Source organism: Erythranthe guttata, chromosome 2, assembly GCF_056151865.1.
Source record: "Erythranthe guttata isolate IM_541 chromosome 2, IM_541, whole genome shotgun sequence".
NCBI classification, from domain to species: Eukaryota; Viridiplantae; Streptophyta; class Magnoliopsida; order Lamiales; family Phrymaceae; genus Erythranthe; species Erythranthe guttata.
The window spans coordinates 14,160,001-14,179,646 of NC_142534.1; the positions used below are offsets into that span (position 1 = coordinate 14,160,001).

General features: G+C 31.2%; 2 protein-coding genes across 2 annotated transcripts; both read left to right on the forward strand.

Annotated features, from left to right (window-relative positions):
* Positions 1-6,494: 6,494 nt before the first annotated feature.
* On the forward strand, positions 6,495-11,558 carry CCD1 (carotenoid cleavage dioxygenase 1). Its single transcript, XM_088812108.1, has 14 exons — positions 6,495-6,930; positions 7,406-7,476; positions 7,680-7,694; positions 7,938-8,049; positions 8,418-8,517; positions 8,734-8,796; positions 8,897-9,007; positions 9,097-9,281; positions 9,742-9,880; positions 10,058-10,175; positions 10,263-10,364; positions 10,447-10,698; positions 10,929-11,040; positions 11,372-11,558. Exons 1-14 carry the CDS (start codon positions 6,703-6,705, stop codon positions 11,399-11,401), a joined length of 1,638 nt encoding a protein of 545 aa, XP_088668234.1. The 5' UTR covers positions 6,495-6,702; the 3' UTR covers positions 11,402-11,558.
* Positions 11,559-12,415: 857 nt separating this feature from the next.
* Positions 12,416-13,154, forward strand: LOC105966271 (uncharacterized). Its single transcript, XM_088815031.1, has 2 exons — positions 12,416-12,815; positions 13,045-13,154. The coding sequence occupies exons 1-2, from the start codon at positions 12,416-12,418 to the stop codon at positions 13,152-13,154; spliced, it is 510 nt and encodes a 169-aa protein (XP_088671157.1).
* Positions 13,155-19,646: the final 6,492 nt, after the last annotated feature.

The following is a 19,646-nucleotide window of genomic DNA, read 5'->3' on the forward strand; positions in this document are numbered from 1 at the left end:
GTAATATTAATTAAAATAATTTTTTTTAAGAAAAAAAAAGTCAATTAACAGTTAAATTACTGTCTCCGACGGTTAAATAACTGCCGGAGACAGTAATTTAGCAACAAATACAGTAATATTAATTAAAATATTTTTAAAAAAAGTCAATTAACAGTTAAATTACTGTCTTCGACAGTTAAATAACTGCTGGAGACAGTAATTTAGCAACGAATGCAGTAACATTAATTAAAAATATTTTTTTAAGAATAAAAAAGTCAATTAACAGTTAAATTACAGTCCCCGACAGTTAAATAACTGCTGGAGACGGTAATTTAGCAACGAATACAGTAATATTAATTAAAAATATTTTTTTAAGAATAAAAAAGTCAATTAACAGTTAAATTACTGTCTCCGCACCTGGAGACAGTAATTTAGCAACGAATACAGTAATATTAATTAAAATATTTTTGAAGAAAAAAAAAGTCAATTTAAGTTAAATTAGTGTCTCTGACAGTTAAATAACTGCCGGAGACAGTAATTTAGCAGCTAAGACAGTAATATTAATTAAAATATTTATTTTAAGAAAAAACAAAATTATAAAAAAAAAAGAAAAAAAAAATCAACGCCGGAGACCTGGCGATCAACTATAGTTGACCGGCCGGAAAAAAATTTCAGAGAAAAAAAAGTTTTTCAAAAAAAAAAAAAAAAAAAAGGAAGTCAATGCCGGAGACCGGCGGTCAACGGCGGCTGACCGGCGGTCTCCGGTGGTGGCGGGTCAAAATTGGGGTGAAAATTGAAATTAGGGTTAAAATTGGTTAATTGATGAAATTGAGCTAAATTGAGGTGTAAATCATGAAATTAGAGTTGAATTGAGTTTCAATGAATTGGGGGTAATTTTGGTATATATAAAAGGATTTTCCTTATATGCAAATAAGTTTGAATGAGCTGAATTTATTTGAAAGACAAAAAAGTTAGATGTCCCTTTTTTTAATTAAGTGCCCTTGTCATGGGCCTTTTTGATTTACCCTTAATTGTATCACTTGTTTGGGCTTGAAGCATAATGTTGTCCTCAACCAAAAGTGACAAAAATGTTTTTATTTATTATTATGTTAATAAGACTATTATTACTTATTTTTTGCGAAATGAGCAATTTGGAAAAAAAAAAAGAGTTTAAATCATTAACTGCTGTAATTTTTTATTCAGGATATTGATTATATTATTTAAAAAAAATAAAAGTGACCAATTAAAATTAATAAATTATATATAGTACTATTCTTTTATCGAGTGTAGCACGCGCAGAACAATTTTCCCAATTCATTTCATTAAAAATATAAATAAAGCAGCACATGTAAATATTCAATTTTATTTGTTCTCCACAATAAATTAAAAATGAACTAAAGCAAGAATATAAATTGAAAAGCCTTCTAATTTCTTATTAATTAGCTAGCCAGCTAGCAACGGATATCCTAGTCTCTTTTCGAAGGCGGTTCAACCCAGCAAATGGGCCGGCGGAGCATGGCGGCGAAGCCTATGGTGCATCATAGGTGGTGGTGATCTCCGCATTGCCCTCGGCCTCGGTGGCATTCTTGACGGAGGTCGTTTCGTTTTAAATAATTCATCATCAAAGCGATATGCATACCTACCATAACATACCTACCATAACGTATGTTGTTCCTTAGCGCATGTGATGATTTCTCTCTTTCGCTCCAACTAGTAGAAGCCACCGTAGTACTTATTGTTAACATGATAAACACCATTAAAATAAAACACTTATTTAGAGCCATTTATTAATTAGTATTTTTTATTTATTTGCTTTCTTGAATTGGTGTTGTGGTGGTGATGAAAGGGGAAAAATGTCATCTATATATAGTGGTTGAAATATAGAATTCATTTATTATTTTTTGCAATTATTTTTTAATTGTAATTAATTGTTGCAATTAACTATAATTTGCTTGTTGATATTAATTAGTGTTTTCTGTAAATTAAAATTGGATGTAGATGATGTGTTGGTATCCATGAATTGAACCGCATGACGATTGACTTTCGCTCAATTGGAATATTGGATTGTTCGTTAATGTGACTTTGGAGTTAAGGATAATTTCAATTTTGTTATATCTTACATGTGTAAAAAGAGTTAATTATAGTGTCTCAAATACGAATATTGTTGCATATAAAGATGAATTACTAGAGGTTACCTGTAATTGACAGTCATATATACAGTTAAATTTTCATAAATAATTACAGTCGTGACTAGCGAAATTATGTTAATTTAGCGAAATATCAAAATTATTGAACTAATAATTTAATACATTTTCACTGAGTCGGGACCCAAAATGTTATTATTTTAGAAAGATTTATAATTTATCGAGTATTAATATATTGAAGTTATACTATGGGTGTATTGCATAATTTTTATTTTCTTTATCGCGCAAGAACTTGTAAATTCTACGAAAGATGTAACACTAGACATAAAAGTATATTTTTCGAAGGAAATATTTAAATTTTCTCTAGTTTACTGGCAATTTAATTAGATATGTAGATGAAAAAACTTTTAGGGATGTAAAGTGCACATATTTACCTCTAATTTAATGCATTCACCCTACATTTTTATTTAAGATTTTCTAATGAGTAAAAATAGCTTATAAGACCATTCTTTAAATATTGTAAAAATTAATTCTAAAACTAAGACGTAACAACTTATCGGTTCTTAAAATAACTTATCAAATATAATAGCTTGTCAAGTTTTTAAAAAACTTAATACTTTGAAGAGAAGATTGTGAAATTTTAAGTTCAATATATATCAACTGTATTGTGTATAGCTGGTACCTTGAAGGCTTGAACTACACCATTATTCAAATATACCACTACTTATATTTAATAATTAAATTTATAAAACTACAATAAAATTAGTAAATGATTCTCATTTAGGCCTACTTATAGGCCCATTTTATTGATATTTAAAAAGGCGAAAAATAAATTAGCAATTACGAATGGGCATTAGTTGGTCTTTTCGTAAAAGAAACATCAATAAATCCAAGTTGGTCATGTTAATTATATAAGTCCAACGTTGGTTTAAATTTTAATACAAGCACTTGATAGGCATATTTAATAATTTTAATTAATTAATATTAGTATAACTATACAAAATTATTTCTCCAAACGAATATCGAAAAAATTTCACAATTTAAAATATGCAATTGGCCAAATCTTATTAGTAGGCCCTCATATTAGTATTTAGTTCTACTTTAGTCCCTAATGTCGCTATTGTCTCATTAGTATCCTTCAGCTCTACAACTTATTTCAATATAGTCCTTTGGTGTATAATTTTATTAATTTTACCGAAATCTTTTATTTAGGATGAATATTCTTTTTTTGAGAGAATTTAGGATGAATATTCTATTATTATAACTATTAGCATTTTTCCCCCGTGCGATGCACGGGATATTATTTAAATAGTGAAAAAATATTATCAATTTAATACATAATAAGAAAATATAGTACACTAAGGGCTCGTTCGGTTACCTATATTGGATTAGATTGGATTACATGAGATTGGATTAACTCCCTACTGACTAATTAATTATTTAGTTAGTAGCATGATCGGTTTCTTAGATTAGATTTTCTATTAAATTTGTTAAAATCGGTTATTATATATGAATTGTCTATAAAACCACTTAGTTTACAATAATAAAATATAATTTTAAGGATAAAATTGCCTTTTTCCTTTTTAGTCACCCCCTATTAAATTAATCTCAGGGGGGTGGGTGCTACTAATTTAAAGAAATAGTAGCATTTAATAGCGGGCTTTGATTTTAGTAGCGGGTTTGAAAAAGTGTGAATCTTACCAACCGGACATGATATTAGCCCCTACTATTTAGTCAGTAGAACCTTATAGCGGTAACCGAACGAGCCCTAATATAGTAAAATTTTAAAATGTAGTATTATTCATATCTTATATAACATTAGTTTTTTTAAATCTTACATATTAAGATTTATAATCCAAATAAATTTACTAAGATTTAACAAATCGAATTTCTAGCTTTATCAATTAAGATTTGAGATATATTGATGAAAAATAGGAGATTAATAATTGTTAAAAATTATAGTTAGAAATTAGTAGAGAAAAATATTAAAAATAAATAATTACAGAAATATCATTAGATTTTTTAGGGTTGCTCAGCGCTTCTTTCTTTTATATATAAGATTTGTAACAAACTATAAATAAATTAGTAAATACTAGAAAATACATTTAATTAAATTAGTTGTTTAGAATGGTTATCGAATCGGAAAATATCGGCTTATTATTTTCCTCCGTATATCGTATCGTATCGTTATCGTATCGTATTGTGTGATATTTAACCAACTATTAAAAATAATATATATATATATATATATATTTACATAATAGAAATACTTTAAACATGTAAAATTTAATATTCTAAAGTCAAATCAAGTTTTGAAATTAAAAAATTACATTAAAATAGGAAAAAAAAAAATCATAGTTGCTCTTAAAATAATATCAATAAAGTTCAAATTTGAATTCCCAATTTCTAAAAGACTAATCTATCACTTACAATTTCTAAAAGACTAATCTATCACTCATAAATTCGCACTTGAATCGTTTAAAAATAACAAGAATCTATAGAAATTAGTTAGGGTTGTCATATTATGATATTTTTTGAAGAAATTGAAGTGATAAAGATTGATTAGGGTGGTGAAGTTGAAAGGTTATTTTGAAATCCGTTTCCAGCCCTGAAATTGTGAATATTTCGTTTTTTTATATATAAATATTTTGACTAATATTGTAAATATCGTATCGTAACGTGATATGGCGATACGATACGATATCTCACGATATTGATCGATATTTAAACATAGCCGATACAGAGTCTGAGTCGTATCGTTTTGATTGAGACCGTATCGTATCGCGATATCTCGCGAATTTAACTACCATAGTTTAGATATTAACATAAGATTATATAATAAATTTTTGGTAGAGAATATATATAGATAACATATTCTTATTAGTTAGATATATTTATAAATTCAAGTCATATCTACATAATAAGTGATTCTTTTTACATTAATACAAATTAGTATTCCGTAAAAATAGTAGTTTTGAAGTTATACTTTTCTAAATTATATTTCTGTTGGTTGCAGAAATTATTTTTAAATTATAAAATTTATTATTTGTTGCCAAAACAAGGGACCATTAATGAAATTTGGCATATCCAATTCATTTATTTTTATTGTTCCACTAATCACTAATGGGATTTATCATCAAGTTGAGAACCACAGAGCAGCACGTGTCCATCTACACAATCACTAATGTCTAAATGAATTTGGCTCTTTCAAAATTATACTTTTTCTTTGAGAAATTATATTGGCTATATAAAGATAAATTGAGCGAATTAAATAAATAATATCACTATATACAATGTACACCACAAAATGAGAGTGACTAATATTGATTCACGTATCTCGTGTGAGAATGTACTAATATGATTGGTTGCGGATTTCTTCATTAAAAATAGGGTGGAATGCCGTTCCCGTATCAATTTATGCTATGTTGGCTTTGTTACTGCTACTCAAATCTCGATACTCCACTCAAAATCGTTCGTAAAACAATCATTTGAATTTGTTAATTAGACAAATCAAACTTGAACACATATTTTTGACTCACTGGACTTTCAAATTTGTGTTGGAATCGATAAAAACTCGTTCAAACTCGACTCTGTTGCGTACTAATTCAAAGCTCAAATGCAATTTTCAAACCTAAATAAGATATCAAACAAATTAAAAAAAAAAAAAAAAAAAAAATGCACCATCTCGAGTCGATTATTTAATTATTTTACACTATCCGGCCAACTTTAATTTTAATTAATTTAACAATTTCTTAATTACACGTTATTATCAAGAAAATGAAACTAAACATGGAAATTCTGCACAAGGTGGCCGTCCTAGGGCCAAACAAAAAAGTTTTATTTGTCATTTTATTTTATTTTAAATAAATAAATAAATAGAAGGATAAATTACCATCACCTGAGGTATAGTTAAATTACGAAAATCCCCTCATATTTGGGTCATTTCAATTACCCTTCAACATTAAATCTTCTTCTATGTCCAACACTGCGGTGTCAAATCTAGTGGAATCTTCTAGTTTATATGGGATTTTCTCAATTTGTACTCGTTTTATCCCATTCGAGCTCCACATTTTGAAACAAGATGATCATAAGATGCGTCTCTTAACTTGTAAATATAAAATTATGGTGTATCAGAAACTACATTTTTGCACAAAACAATGTACAAACTAGGGAACATACGGAATCTAGAAGATTATGTTGAATTTGACACCATAAGGGTCGACGCGTAAGAAAATTCATAGTCGATGGGTAGTTGTAATTACCCAAACATGAGAAGTTTTTTCGTAATTTGACCATACTGCAGGGGTATGGTTGTAATTTACCCCAAAATAGAAAGAAAACAAAAGAAAACTTGTCGATTTAAATGAACGAGAGAGAGAGAGACAAATCATCTCACACACACCACCACCACATTCATTCTCACATGCAAACACACACACACAAACACACAACACACACTACACCACCTTAAAAACCCCACCCACTACAGTACAAATTACAGAATCTCCCAAACTCCACAAAACGAACGCCCCAGAAAATTCCTCTCCGAATTGAGGAATAGTTTCAGAAACCGAGAGATATGGGCCAGAAGGAAGCGGAATCTGAGAGGATCGACGGCGGCGGCGTGGTGGTGGTGGAACCCAAGCCGAAGAAGGGGCTGAGTTCGAAGGCGGCAGACTGGTTGGAATGGGCGTTTGTGAAGATGATGCATGACCCTAAGAAGCCTCTTCATTATCTCGCCGGCAACTTTGCTCCGGTTGACGAGACTCCTCCTCTCACCGATCTTCCCGTTATAGGACATCTGCCGGTGAGTCGCCGTGGTTCCATTTCTTCTGCCTCTGTTTTTTTTTTTTTTTTTTTTTTTTGTGTATGTGTGTGTGGAGAATTTGCGCAAGTGTGTTTTCGGTGTGGGTGACCGAATTTTGTAATTGAAAATTGGGATTTTGCGTTGGTTCCTGTGCTGAGTTTTCTCGTATACATGTATTTTGCTGCAATCGTGTTTATTATTATTATATTATTAATTAATTAATTAATTACTGTATTTGTGGATTATTATTTTTATTTTCCAAATTTTGATTGTTGCAAACTGTTGACAAAATTGACAATACACTTTAAATTATTTTTTTGATTCCACTACACTTATAGCCTATAGGACTATCAAAGGGACAGAATAAAAAAATTGTCATTTGTACATTTGTTTTTGTGTTCCTGCACAGAATAATTTATTCCACAAAATCCGGCAGCAAATTAATTAAAGTAGTGATGATTGTTGTGTACCTCAGGAATGCCTCAATGGTGAGTTTGTGAGGGTGGGGCCCAACCCAAAATTTGCACCAGCTGCTGGATATCACTGGTACTACATATATCTATCTTTTTCATGTAATATGATCTTGTGAGATTGAATATACGTACCCGTTACTCGATTGCAATCTATATATGTATGTCACGTTGTTTTCGTTGTGATTTTATAATATATGAATTGAGAATGGTTATGGTCCGGTTAAATTTATTTGATATCGAATATGACTAACTTTATATCGTCTCTTCTTTCTGCAGGTTCGATGGAGATGGGTGCGTCTTTTACATCCTCGTTTATTGTTTGGTGCATATGGTTTTATTGCATGAGATGTTTTTTATTTATGATTTTCGTTTTTGAAATTTTCGTTATACTTCGCAGAGGAAGGTTTTATCAGAGCATCTTCTGTGTGCTGTTTTAGTTTTCTTGACTCGTATAAAGATTGGGATATACTCGACATTCTCAATGTAATATGTTTTAATATGGGTTTTAACTTTTAACGATACTTATTTTTGCAGAATGATTCATGGTATGCGTATCAAAGATGGAAAAGCAACCTTCGTGTCACGCTTTGTGAAGACATCGCGACTTAAGCAAGAAGAGTTTTACGGAGGACCGAAGTTTATGAAGGTACGCATGTCTATGCAGTAAATCTCAGACCAATTGTAACGAGAAGAGTTGTTTGGATCAACTGATTTAGTTGATATATTTAATTGTGTGACTCATTTGTGTCGAAGAAACAAACCTCATTTGCTTATGTAAAGTGCAACATTTCTGCACTAAGAGTTTGTTCTGTCTTGATCCAATTCTGTTCTTACAGTAACTAATCTTTAATTAGGAAAACTTAAGATAGAACGAATCGGACATGCTCGAAAGTCTTAACAAACGAGCCTTTCCTCGAAATAAAGCGCATATGGTTTAAAAAAGATGGAATAATATGGAGTCAAACGGGATATGAATATTTATTCTTTGATCCCTTCCTTGAAAATATTGTGCAGATTGGTGACATGAAAGGAATGTTTGGACTTTTCATGGTTAACATGCAAATGCTAAGGGCAAAACTTAAAGTACTCGACGTTTCCTATGGATTTGGTACAGGTAAGTTAACCATAAAGATCTAATTTTCTTTATTTATTATTGTTATATATTTTTTTTGTAAATGGCATACGACATAACTGATTTTGCATCGTTTGGACTTATATTGTTTTTAAAAGCAGTTATTAACTTCATAAAAACACCAGAAAAAACGGTCTTCGTTTTTCTGTATATGGTTGACTATTTTTAAGATATAAATTACGGGGAGATCTTTTTCAGCTAATACGGCTATGGTATACCACCATGGGAAGCTTCTGGCACTCAGTGAGGGAGACAAACCATGTAAGCTTTCTTTTCTTTATCCTCCAATTTGTATTCCATAATTATGTAAGAAAAAGTGTCTCACTCTCGATATAAAACTTGCATGCAATATATTGTACAGATGCAATCAAAGTTTTGGAAGATGGAGATTTGCAAACCATTGGCATGATGGATTACGACAAAAGACTGTCGCACACTTTTACTGCTCATCCCAAGGTTGACCCATTCACTGGTACGACTGATTGATGCAAATATTTAATTTCTCTTTTGTAAAAGAAAATTCACTTATATATATTTCTGTTCTCTTTTTTTTTCGTACAGGGGAAATGTTTACCTTCGGCTATGCACAAGCACCGCCTTATGTTACATACAGAGTCATATCAAAGGAAGGTGTGATGGAGGATCCAGTGCCGATTACGATAGCGGACCCCGTCATGATGCATGATTTTGCCATTACTGAAAATTATGCCATTTTTATGGATCTACCATTGTACTTCAAGCCAAAGGTATGGTGATTATGTAACAGTGTTACATTGAAATGAAATATACTGTATTAATTTGTGTTCCATTGAATTGCATATTTATACGTACTTGTCTGGTACCGATTTAATATAATTATTGATGCAAGCAATAATTATTAGATCGGGTTTAGAAGTTGCAATTTAATCTGCTTCCATCATTGAGTCCTGTTTTTGTTTCTTATTTCAAACAACTTCACTTAATGGATTCGGACTGAAACGAAACATAAAAGATAAAATGATGTTTAATTACTCTGAAATATAACCCATCTGAAGTTGGAATTACAGCTCGTAAAATTGTTATGGAGTAAATGATTGGCACGGTAATGGAAGTGTTAAGTGTAATTATTAATCTGCTTTGTATCTTGATCTTTGTCACTGATTAGTGATTACCGAATCAGTCAATATAATTAACCTCTCTAATTCAGAAGTATTTATAATTTTTCAGGAAATGGTGAAGGACAACAAATTCATTTTCAGTTTCGATCCGACGAAGAAAGCTCGTTTCGGAATCCTTCCTCGGTATGCTAAGAACGAGCTCCTAATCAGGTGGTTTGAGCTCCCAAATTGCTTCATATTTCATAACGGTGAGCAATTTAACCCTCATATATCTTAAATATGTTTATCTTTTCCTTAGGGACAAAATGGTATTTTCCTGTTATGTTTATGTTGTGTGAGAAGTGGTAAATATAAGCAAGCATGTCATAAAGAATTTTGTAGTTACAAATACAATTGTAAAACCGGCATCTCGAATGTTTTATCAGCAAATGCATGGGAGGAAGGAGACGAAGTTGTTCTAATCACTTGCCGACTTCAAAATCCCGATCTTGACATGGTTAATGGCGCTGTAAAAGAAAAGCTCGATAATTTCACAAACGAACTGTAAGAAAAACTTTACACTGATCAAGTAATTTCTCCTCATATATATCACAAATATCAAAGATTGACATATATTTGTGTTTCTGTCAGATACGAGATGAGATTCAACCTTAAAAACGGTCGGGCTTCACAGAAAAGATTATCAGTTTCAGCTGTAGATTTCCCCAGGGTCAATGAAAGCTACACCGGCAGGTAAGCACAGCTACTAATTTTTCTTCGACACATGAAAAAAATAAATTATTATTAATTGTTTTTTTTTTAATTTTATTTTTAGGAAACAACGTTATGTATATGGAACAATACTGGATAGTATTGCAAAGGTGACTGGAATTATAAAATTCGATTTACATGCGGAACCGGAAACTGATAAAGAGAAGCTTGAAGTTGGAGGTAATATTAGTGGCATCTTTGATTTGGGACCTGGAAGATTTGGATCCGAGGCTGTCTTTGTCCCTCGCCAGCCTGGCATTACGTCTGAAGAAGACGATGGCTACTTGATTTTCTTCGCGCATGACGAGAAAACTGGGTAATCCATCTTAATTGTATTATTTCTGAGTCCATTTATTTTGCAGAAACTTGTGGCAATCGTAAGTTGGTAACAGCAATATTATTCGGAATATGAAACTGTTGTTGTATCGGCTTGAATTCGATTAAGTCGATATCTTTTGAGATGTTGTTTCTTGAAAATGTGCACAAAATTTTAATTTGAGACAGCAGAAAAGTTTTGACTTATTTATTTATGTGTGAGATGTACAGAAAGTCGGCAGTGAATGTAATTGATGCGAAAACTATGTCACCGGATCCCGTTGCTGTGGTCGAACTGCCCAAAAGAGTTCCATATGGTTTTCACGCCTTCTTTGTCACTGAGGTTGGTACATATCATATATGTGTGTGTGTGTGTGTGTGTGTGTGTGTGTGTGTGTGTGTGTGTCCCTTTTTAAGATTTATTATATATATAGTTTTTCACATTTCGAAAAATAATGTATATTTTTATAAAATATTAGAATATTTGGAAGTGGTGGAGGGGCTATGGCCCCCCCTAGCCTTGTGTTGGCTCTGCCACTGTGAATGGTAGAGAAAGATCGTATTGACTTGACAGAATTCAATTCGTATTTTTGGCAAATTTTTAGACGTTATAATTCTTTCGATATATGATTTGTTATTATAGTGAGTTAACTGGAATCTTTTGTATGAAACAGGAACAACTTCAAGAACAGGCTAACCTGTGATAAGGCTATGAAAATCTCAAGCACTTGTTGTTAGGAGAGAGAAATAAATGGTGAAGATATGGGCTCTCAACTTATGTGCTATTTTTTTTTTTTTAATTGAAATTTATAGTGTGTATGCTATTCTTCCAATTCAATGAAACTACATTTACTATATTAATTTGGGGATCACTATTTCAAATTCCAACTTTTGCTTACTTGAATACCAAAAAATAAAAAATAAATAATTAATTGTAAATTACTTAATATCCTTAATGAAAATTAAAACCAAAAAAATATTACAAATACTATTTTTCTTTCTTAAATACCAAATAATCAAGAACCCTAAAAAACCATTTTTCTCCTCACTTACAAATCCCTCACCTCCTCCACCTCCTTCTTCTCCCTCCCCCAAAACTCTCCTAAAAAACCTCAAAACTAAAGAAATCAAAACCTTACACAACTTGCAAAATGGCGTTAAATGACAATAGAATGGTAGTTTACGAGCAAGGAGAACCCATTAAGGTATGTATTCATGTATTTTTTGAGCTAACACATCGATTTGATTTTTTTTTTTTTAAATTCGCCATCAACTTTCGACACATACAGGTCGAAAATGTTCTTATTTTTCGACATGTATGTGTCGAACAACATAATAATTGATATTTTACTCATTTTCGACACTTAAGTGTCGAAAATAGCAGTAACATTCGACAGTTACCCGTCGAATTTTGCTACTATTTTCGACACTTAAGTGTCGAAAATGACCCCTATTTTCGACATCTAAGAGTCGAATTTGCCCCATATTTTCGACAGCTAAGTGTCGATTTTTCCCATGTTTTCGGCACTTATGTGTCGAAAGTAGGGGACAAATTCGACACTTAGATGTCGATTTTTTGCCTGTTGCAAATTTACTTGTTTAATATTTTCTCCACTTTTGTGTAGATCGATTGCACCCATTCATTTACCACGTCAGAAAAATTCCCAACAAAAGAAGCTTTATTGGCATGGGTTCGTGAAGTATGTAAAAGAATTGGAATGGTGTTAATGATTGCGGGTTCGAGTGACGGGGATAGAGGACGTAGGACACCGTATGTGATTGTTCGTTGTGAGCGTGGGGGCCATTATGTTGGCAAGAAGGTACCCGATGAAGATGATCAAAGACCGGGAAAAAGGAGCACCGGTTCAAAGAAATTCAATTGTCCGTTTAAATTGAAGGGGACAAAAGAACCCAAGGATAATGAAAAGGCTGAGTGGAAATTGGATGTTTATAGTGGTATTCACAACCACAACTTGTTTGAAAACTTGCACGGACACTCTTATGCTAGAAGATTATCAAAAGAGCAGACTTCCTTTGTTCACACTTTGAAGAAAGCAATGGTGAAACCAATGGCAATTCTAAGATTATTGAAGGAAAATGACCCGTCTAATGTAACTGGTATGAAGACAGTTTACAATACTATCTCAAATAGCTGGTATGAAAATTACAGTCAACTTCTTGAGGTAAGGTTAAATTACGAAAAAAAATCCTCTTATTTGAGTAATTAAATTCATCCATCAACTATGAATCTTCTTACACGTCTGTCATTGTGGTGTTAAATTCAACACAATCTTTTAAATTTCATGGAATGTTCTCTAGTTTGTATTCGTTATGTGCAAAAATGCAGTTTCGGATGCACCACAAATTGATATGTACAAGCAAAACATCTTGTTCCAAAATGTGGAGCTCGAATTGGGGAAAATAGATACAAAGTGGATAATATTCTACAAAATCTAGAAGATTCCATTAAATTTGACATCGCAAAAGTGAACGTGTAAGAAGATTCATAGTTGATGAGATGGTTGTAGTTACCCAAACAAGGGGATTTTCGTTATTTGGGATGACGGTAATTTACTATTTTTTCAATAAGGGCATTCTAGACATTTTGAGTGGACATAGAGCTAACTGTAAATAAAACTTAAGAGGAAGAAGTGCGGGCCATTTATTTTTTTACAACAGATGGGCCAACTTTTTTGAAAACTAGGACACATTTTCAACCTTTTTTACTTTTACAATAATGCGTCATTCAAAGTGACACTTTTTAAAAAGCTGCCACGTGTCAAGGTTATTGTGGGCTATTTTTTGTATTTTTTTCAAGTAAAATATTAATGGAAAAATTAAAAAAGTATGGGGCCCACACGTTAAAAGAGGAGTTGGTGCTGGTGGGTTTGTGGGTAAGAGGATCTCCAATGGAGAGGGGGTTTTCCCCCTTCCCTCCCCCTCTCCTCCCCCTCCCCCTCCCTCTCCCTCTACCTACGTCGTTTCCAACCGTTCGGTTTTTTATTCCTTTTTTTCCAATCCCCACTCTCACCACTATAATAATAATAATAATAATAATAATAATAATAATAATAATAATAATAATAATAATAATAATAATAATAATAATAATAATAATAATAATAATAATAATAATAATAATAATAATAATTAATTATAATTATAATTATTACTAATAATAATAATTAATGATAATAATAATTATTATTATAATAATACAATATTCAAATAAAAGTAAATAAATAATCTTCCACTAATTCAACAATTAAAATACAACAAGAATAATAACCATTAATACAATAAAATAAAAGAAAAGAAATGAAAAAAATATTAAAAGTCTTTATTTACAAAGTGTTGATTTTATTAAAATTATGTGGTATTAAATTATGTAACTAAATAAATGAAATAAAATAAAATAATGATATAATATAAAAATAAATACAAAAGAAAAAGAAAATAAAAATTAAATAAATTTTATATGTAAAAAAGAGAAAAAAAAGGAAAAGAAAAAAAAAAGAGAAAGAAGCGTGTAACAAAAAAAAAAAAAAACAAAAAAAAAAATTGGCAAGTAAATCACACGCCCCCTTCCAGCAAGTGAGTTGGAAGGGGCAGCTCAAGGCAAAGCTCCCTCCCCCTTCTCCCCACCCATAATAATTTTGTAATAAGTAATTACAAAACAATGTTTTTTTTTATTTTAGACCCTGATTCAGAATTCCATAATTTCACCATTATTCTAAAATTTCAAAACATTGTGAAATTTTTTATAATTTTGAAAATAATAATAATAATAATAATAATAATAATAATAATAATAATAATAATAATAATAATAATAATAATAATAATAATAATAATAATAATAATAATAATGTATTCTTTAAAATTTAAACCCATAATTCTGAAATTATAAAATAATTAAAAAATATTAGAAAAAGTATATTATATCTGTTTTTATTTCAAAATTGTAGAAGTTTTCAAAATTTTATAGATATTCTAAAGTTATGTTTCCCAAATTTATTCGAAAATTTAAAAAATATCAAGTTTTTAAATTAAAAAAATATTGATATTGTCAAAATAATTTCAAAATTAAAATTATAATAATTTCAGAATTTTAATTTCTTATTCAAAATAAAATGAATGCAAAATAAAAAATACAAGAGTATTATTTTTTTCTTTTCTTAATAATGATTATATTAGCATACTTACCCCAATTTATTTATCGAAAAAAAAAGCATACACCCCCCCTCGGCCCTTCACCCCCCAAACCCACCCACCCCACCTAACTCCTCTTTTACTGTGTGGCGCCCACATTTTTTATTTTTCCAACAATATTTTACTTGAAAGAAATACACAATGGCCCACAATTATCTGACACGTGGCAACTTCTTAAAAAGCGTCACTTTGAATGATGTATTATAGTAGAGGTAAAAAATATTGAAAATGTGTCATAGTTTTCAAAAAAGTTGGCCCATATATTGTAGAAAAAAAAATGGCCCGAAGAAGTGCAGTATCCAAACAATACTACCGAAGACTAGCTAGTATATGAAATTAGCAAAAGGGAATTTCGATGTAAAACCAGTGTTCTAAAAATCGGGCGAGACGGTCGATTAATCGGTCGCCGAGGCGGAGGCGGTCCAAAACCTTTACGATTTTAGTGTAAAGGTTTGAAAAATCGGTTTTTTGCCTGTGAGGTGGTTTGAGGCGGTCCGAGGCGGTCTGAGGCGGTCAAACCTTTAAGGTGGGTCAAACTTCGGTGGCAAAAATCGGCAAAAAACGGTCAAAAAACGGTGCGGCGGTGATTAATCGGTGATAAATCACCGTCGCACCGATTAATCATGAGTCGGTACCTGACCGACTCGGACCCGATTACCGCTTTTTACAACCTTGTGTAAAACCACTTAAAACTTAAAAGAATTAATTACTAATTTAAAAAGAAAAAGAAGAATTACTCTAAAATACTTAAACCTTGACCAAAATACCCCTGATATCTTTGCTCCCAAACAGGGCAAACCCTAACATTTGTATGTGTGTATATATACATCGAAAGAGCTGAGCAACGAAAAAGGAAACCATCGACCGTCACCTTCTGTGACGCCGCCGCCACCACCACCGCCACCCCAAACACCGCCGCCACCTCCGCATTTCCTATTTTACAGCTACTCTAGTATTTAACTCCGCAAAAAAAAAAAAAAAAAAAAATGAAATTTCCTCCAACTACAAGTGGTGAATTATTAGGGAGCTGCAAATACAGGGACGAGCTCCACATAATCTCGATCGACAGTGATTCGACTCTAAAGGATATTTTCTTCCACCTCGCAAGGAAATGGATCGAATTCGAAATCAACGGCCAGACTCAGATCCTCACCGTACAGTACAGAGCTCCCCACGAAAACATGTATGTGACGTTTGGGTATTTTTTTTTTATTTCAGAATTTCTCTACTTTTACTTGCGATTTTTTATACTGTGCTGCATTTGTTGGTGATAGTTGAATTATTTGAAATTGCTAGATGATAATATATGTGTTTTCGTTAGTGAACTTTTAAGTACGGTTACGAATTCGTCGAATATTTAGGGATGCTAATGAGTTTAGCTTTCGAATTTACGACCATTATAAAGCCGATTCTGTATGGTTTCCTAATACTCCCTCCGTTTCTAAATAAATAGGTGTCGCTTTTCAACTTAACACACGTTTTAAAAATCTCAATAAATATGTCTTCATTTTAAGAAAATGTATTTGATTGACCAAAATACCCTTGTTACTAATTAATGCTGTTAGAGCGTTGATAAGGGTATAATTGAAAAATATGTAATTAATGCATTGTTGGAATTTTAAATTGACGGATAATATGAAACAACAGAAATTTTCAAAAGAGACATGGAACAAAGGGAGTAATTGTAAAGGATAAATTGAGATGAGAGTCGAGTTACTACGTTGAAAGATATCCACGAAGAAAATAGAGTAGAATAACTACCACAAATTTATAGATGGATAAAGAATGTAGTGAAGCATCACAATTTATTATGAGCAATAAAAATGAGTCTTATGATCGATTAATTGGTATTGTAGTAAAAAAAAAACGAATCCGGAAAGTGATTCGATAAATACGAGAACGACCCTTTATATGTTTTAATGGTCGTGTTTCTTAGGCTTTCTTGATCAATTTAGACGACTGATATTTTTGGATGAAACTCATTATTAATAAACGTGACTTAAAGGTCGGTAAATGAATAACATCGAGGCTGAATGTTTGAATAATTGGGTGAAGATGGCACGATTTATTTCATCCATGGCCGATTTACATAGGAATGCGTCATCATGTAAATGATGATAATAATTAAAGATAATTTTTTTTGTCACAGGTTTGTTAATATTACGATTAGCTTGAAAAATCGTATTTACTGACCTATTTTATATTTTTACTTGCATCATTTTACAGTCACTGGATGGGTCGCGGAGGATTAGTAAACCCGTGAACGAAAACGAAGTTTATATGTATATTAGTTGAACTGGGGTTTGTTGGTATTTTGTGATATTTGTAACAATGTGTTATGTTTATGTACTGATTTAACTGTGTAGTGTACTTAGAACGGCTGATTTTGTACATCTAACTTGCTCGCGATCGAACAAGATGTGATTATCGGAAACTAAGATGTTATATTATGTTTATGTACTACGTTTTCATGTCTTTATACTTGAAATAACGGTTTATTTTGTACTAAGCCATGCGTCAAATCTAAAAAAAACGATCCGAAAAAAAATTTGCGCAGTTTATTTCGTGTATTCTATACCTCATTTTTCACGAATACTTGATTTATAATTTGTTCTAAACCACGCTTTAATCTTCGAAAAATAATAAAGAACAAGATTCTGTACATCACTTCGAAAATTTCTTTGAATATTGTCGACGATGAAGTATAAATCGAGAAAAGTAGCTCTTGAAAGAATCAATTGGATTAATATATTCAATAAATTATATGTAAAACGAGATAATTAACTGCGAAATATCAATTATATTATATGTGAGATGGTGTGATTTGATCAAGGGTAAATTACAAACACCCCCCTGAGGTATGGTCAAATTACAAAAACACCCCTCTTGTTTGGATAATTACAACCACCCCCTCAACTCCTCAAATTTAGTGGAATCTTCGAGATTATATGAATTATTATCACTTTTGTACCCGTTTTATCCAATTCAAACTCTACATTATGAAGCAAGATGATCATAATATGTGATTTTTGGCTTGTATATATCAGTTTGTGGTGCATCGGAAACTGTATTTTTACACAAAACGAGTACAAACTAGAGCAGATTACACGGAATATAGATGGATTATGTTGAATTTGGCACCATAAGGGTGGAGGTGTAAGAAAAAAATATAGTTGATGGGGGTAGATGTAATTATCCAAACAAGAGGGGTTTTTTTGTAATTTGACCATACCTCAGGGGGTGTTTGTAATTTACCCTTTGATCAATTATATTCAATCACCCCATGAAGTTTATATGAGTAAACTGAAAATACTACCCCTGTGTTATCTCGAAATAGCAAAAAACCCCCTGTGATAAATTAACTAGCAAAAACCCCCTGTGAAATTTAGTCAAAGACAGAATCCCCCTAGCTGATTTTTTAGACTTGAAATGACAAAATTGTCCCTCAAAATGTATTTATATATATACATATTATATGTATATTTACTCTTTTTAATTTATTTGTTTAGAAATTAAAAAAAATAGTAAACAACTAAATTAATTATTTTTTAAATAAAATAATTAAAATATTTATAAAATATAAGAATTTATTAATTGCAAGACTCCAGGGGTATTTGTGTCTTTTTATATCAAGTCAACCCTCAAATAGTTCCATAGGGGGGTTTTTGCTATTTAAATAATTTCACAGGGGAGGTTTTTGCTAGTTTATTTATCACAGGGGGGTTTTTGCTATTTCGAGATTACACAGGGGCAGGGATAGTTTTTGCAGTTTACTCAAGTTTATATTGAGCATATCTTTCCGATCAATTTTCTACTACTGAACGAATGGTAGAGATTTGTTGAATGTATTTCATCAGGTGCAGCATGATTTCGGGGAGAAATAATCTCTTTTCTTAATCATTTGGGGAAGTAGAAGTGGTTAGGTAAGTTATTATCTAATTACATAATTAAGGGTAGATTAGTTTATAGCTTAGTGACCTAATAAAATGAATAAAATCCAATGAAAATGGCAGGCAAAAGATTTAAGTCAAGAATCATGCCACAATACATGTCGAACATGTGTCTACTCTCATTTGATACAATATTCTAAAAAATAATATTAAGGTTGTCTACTCATCCTTAAGTTAGTTTTTCCTCCAAATGTCAAAATATTGCATTATTTAATTTTAGTACTTATGACGAAGACTTTCTTCTTTAATCGACTAAATAATCCGCAACCACTCGAGAAATTCCACCCTCGTCATGTAACAATAGTCAAAGCGCATGATAGATGTAAACAGGGGCGGAACCAGGATTAAAAAGTAGGGGGCTAACTAAAATTTCGGGGTTCAGGGCAGCGCCCCGAAAATTTTTTTAGGTTCAAAAGACATTGCAAAAATATGTATATATTGCGGAGTTTTAATTAAAATAACACACACACACACACTCATATATATATATATATATATATATATATATATATATATATATATATATATATATATATATATATATATATATATATATATATATATATATATATAATTTTATCATATTTCAAGCATGACAAAAAATCTAAATTATTCTAAATATATATTGCACTTAGGATTTATGGCACCGTCTCATATTATTTTTTAGAGACGTTGATATGAAAAAAAATCAAAGATCGGATAAGTAAATATTCATAAATTTTATTTAAAATAGTATAAGTTTTAACTATTTTATTTTATATTTTTATATTAAATATGATATACATCT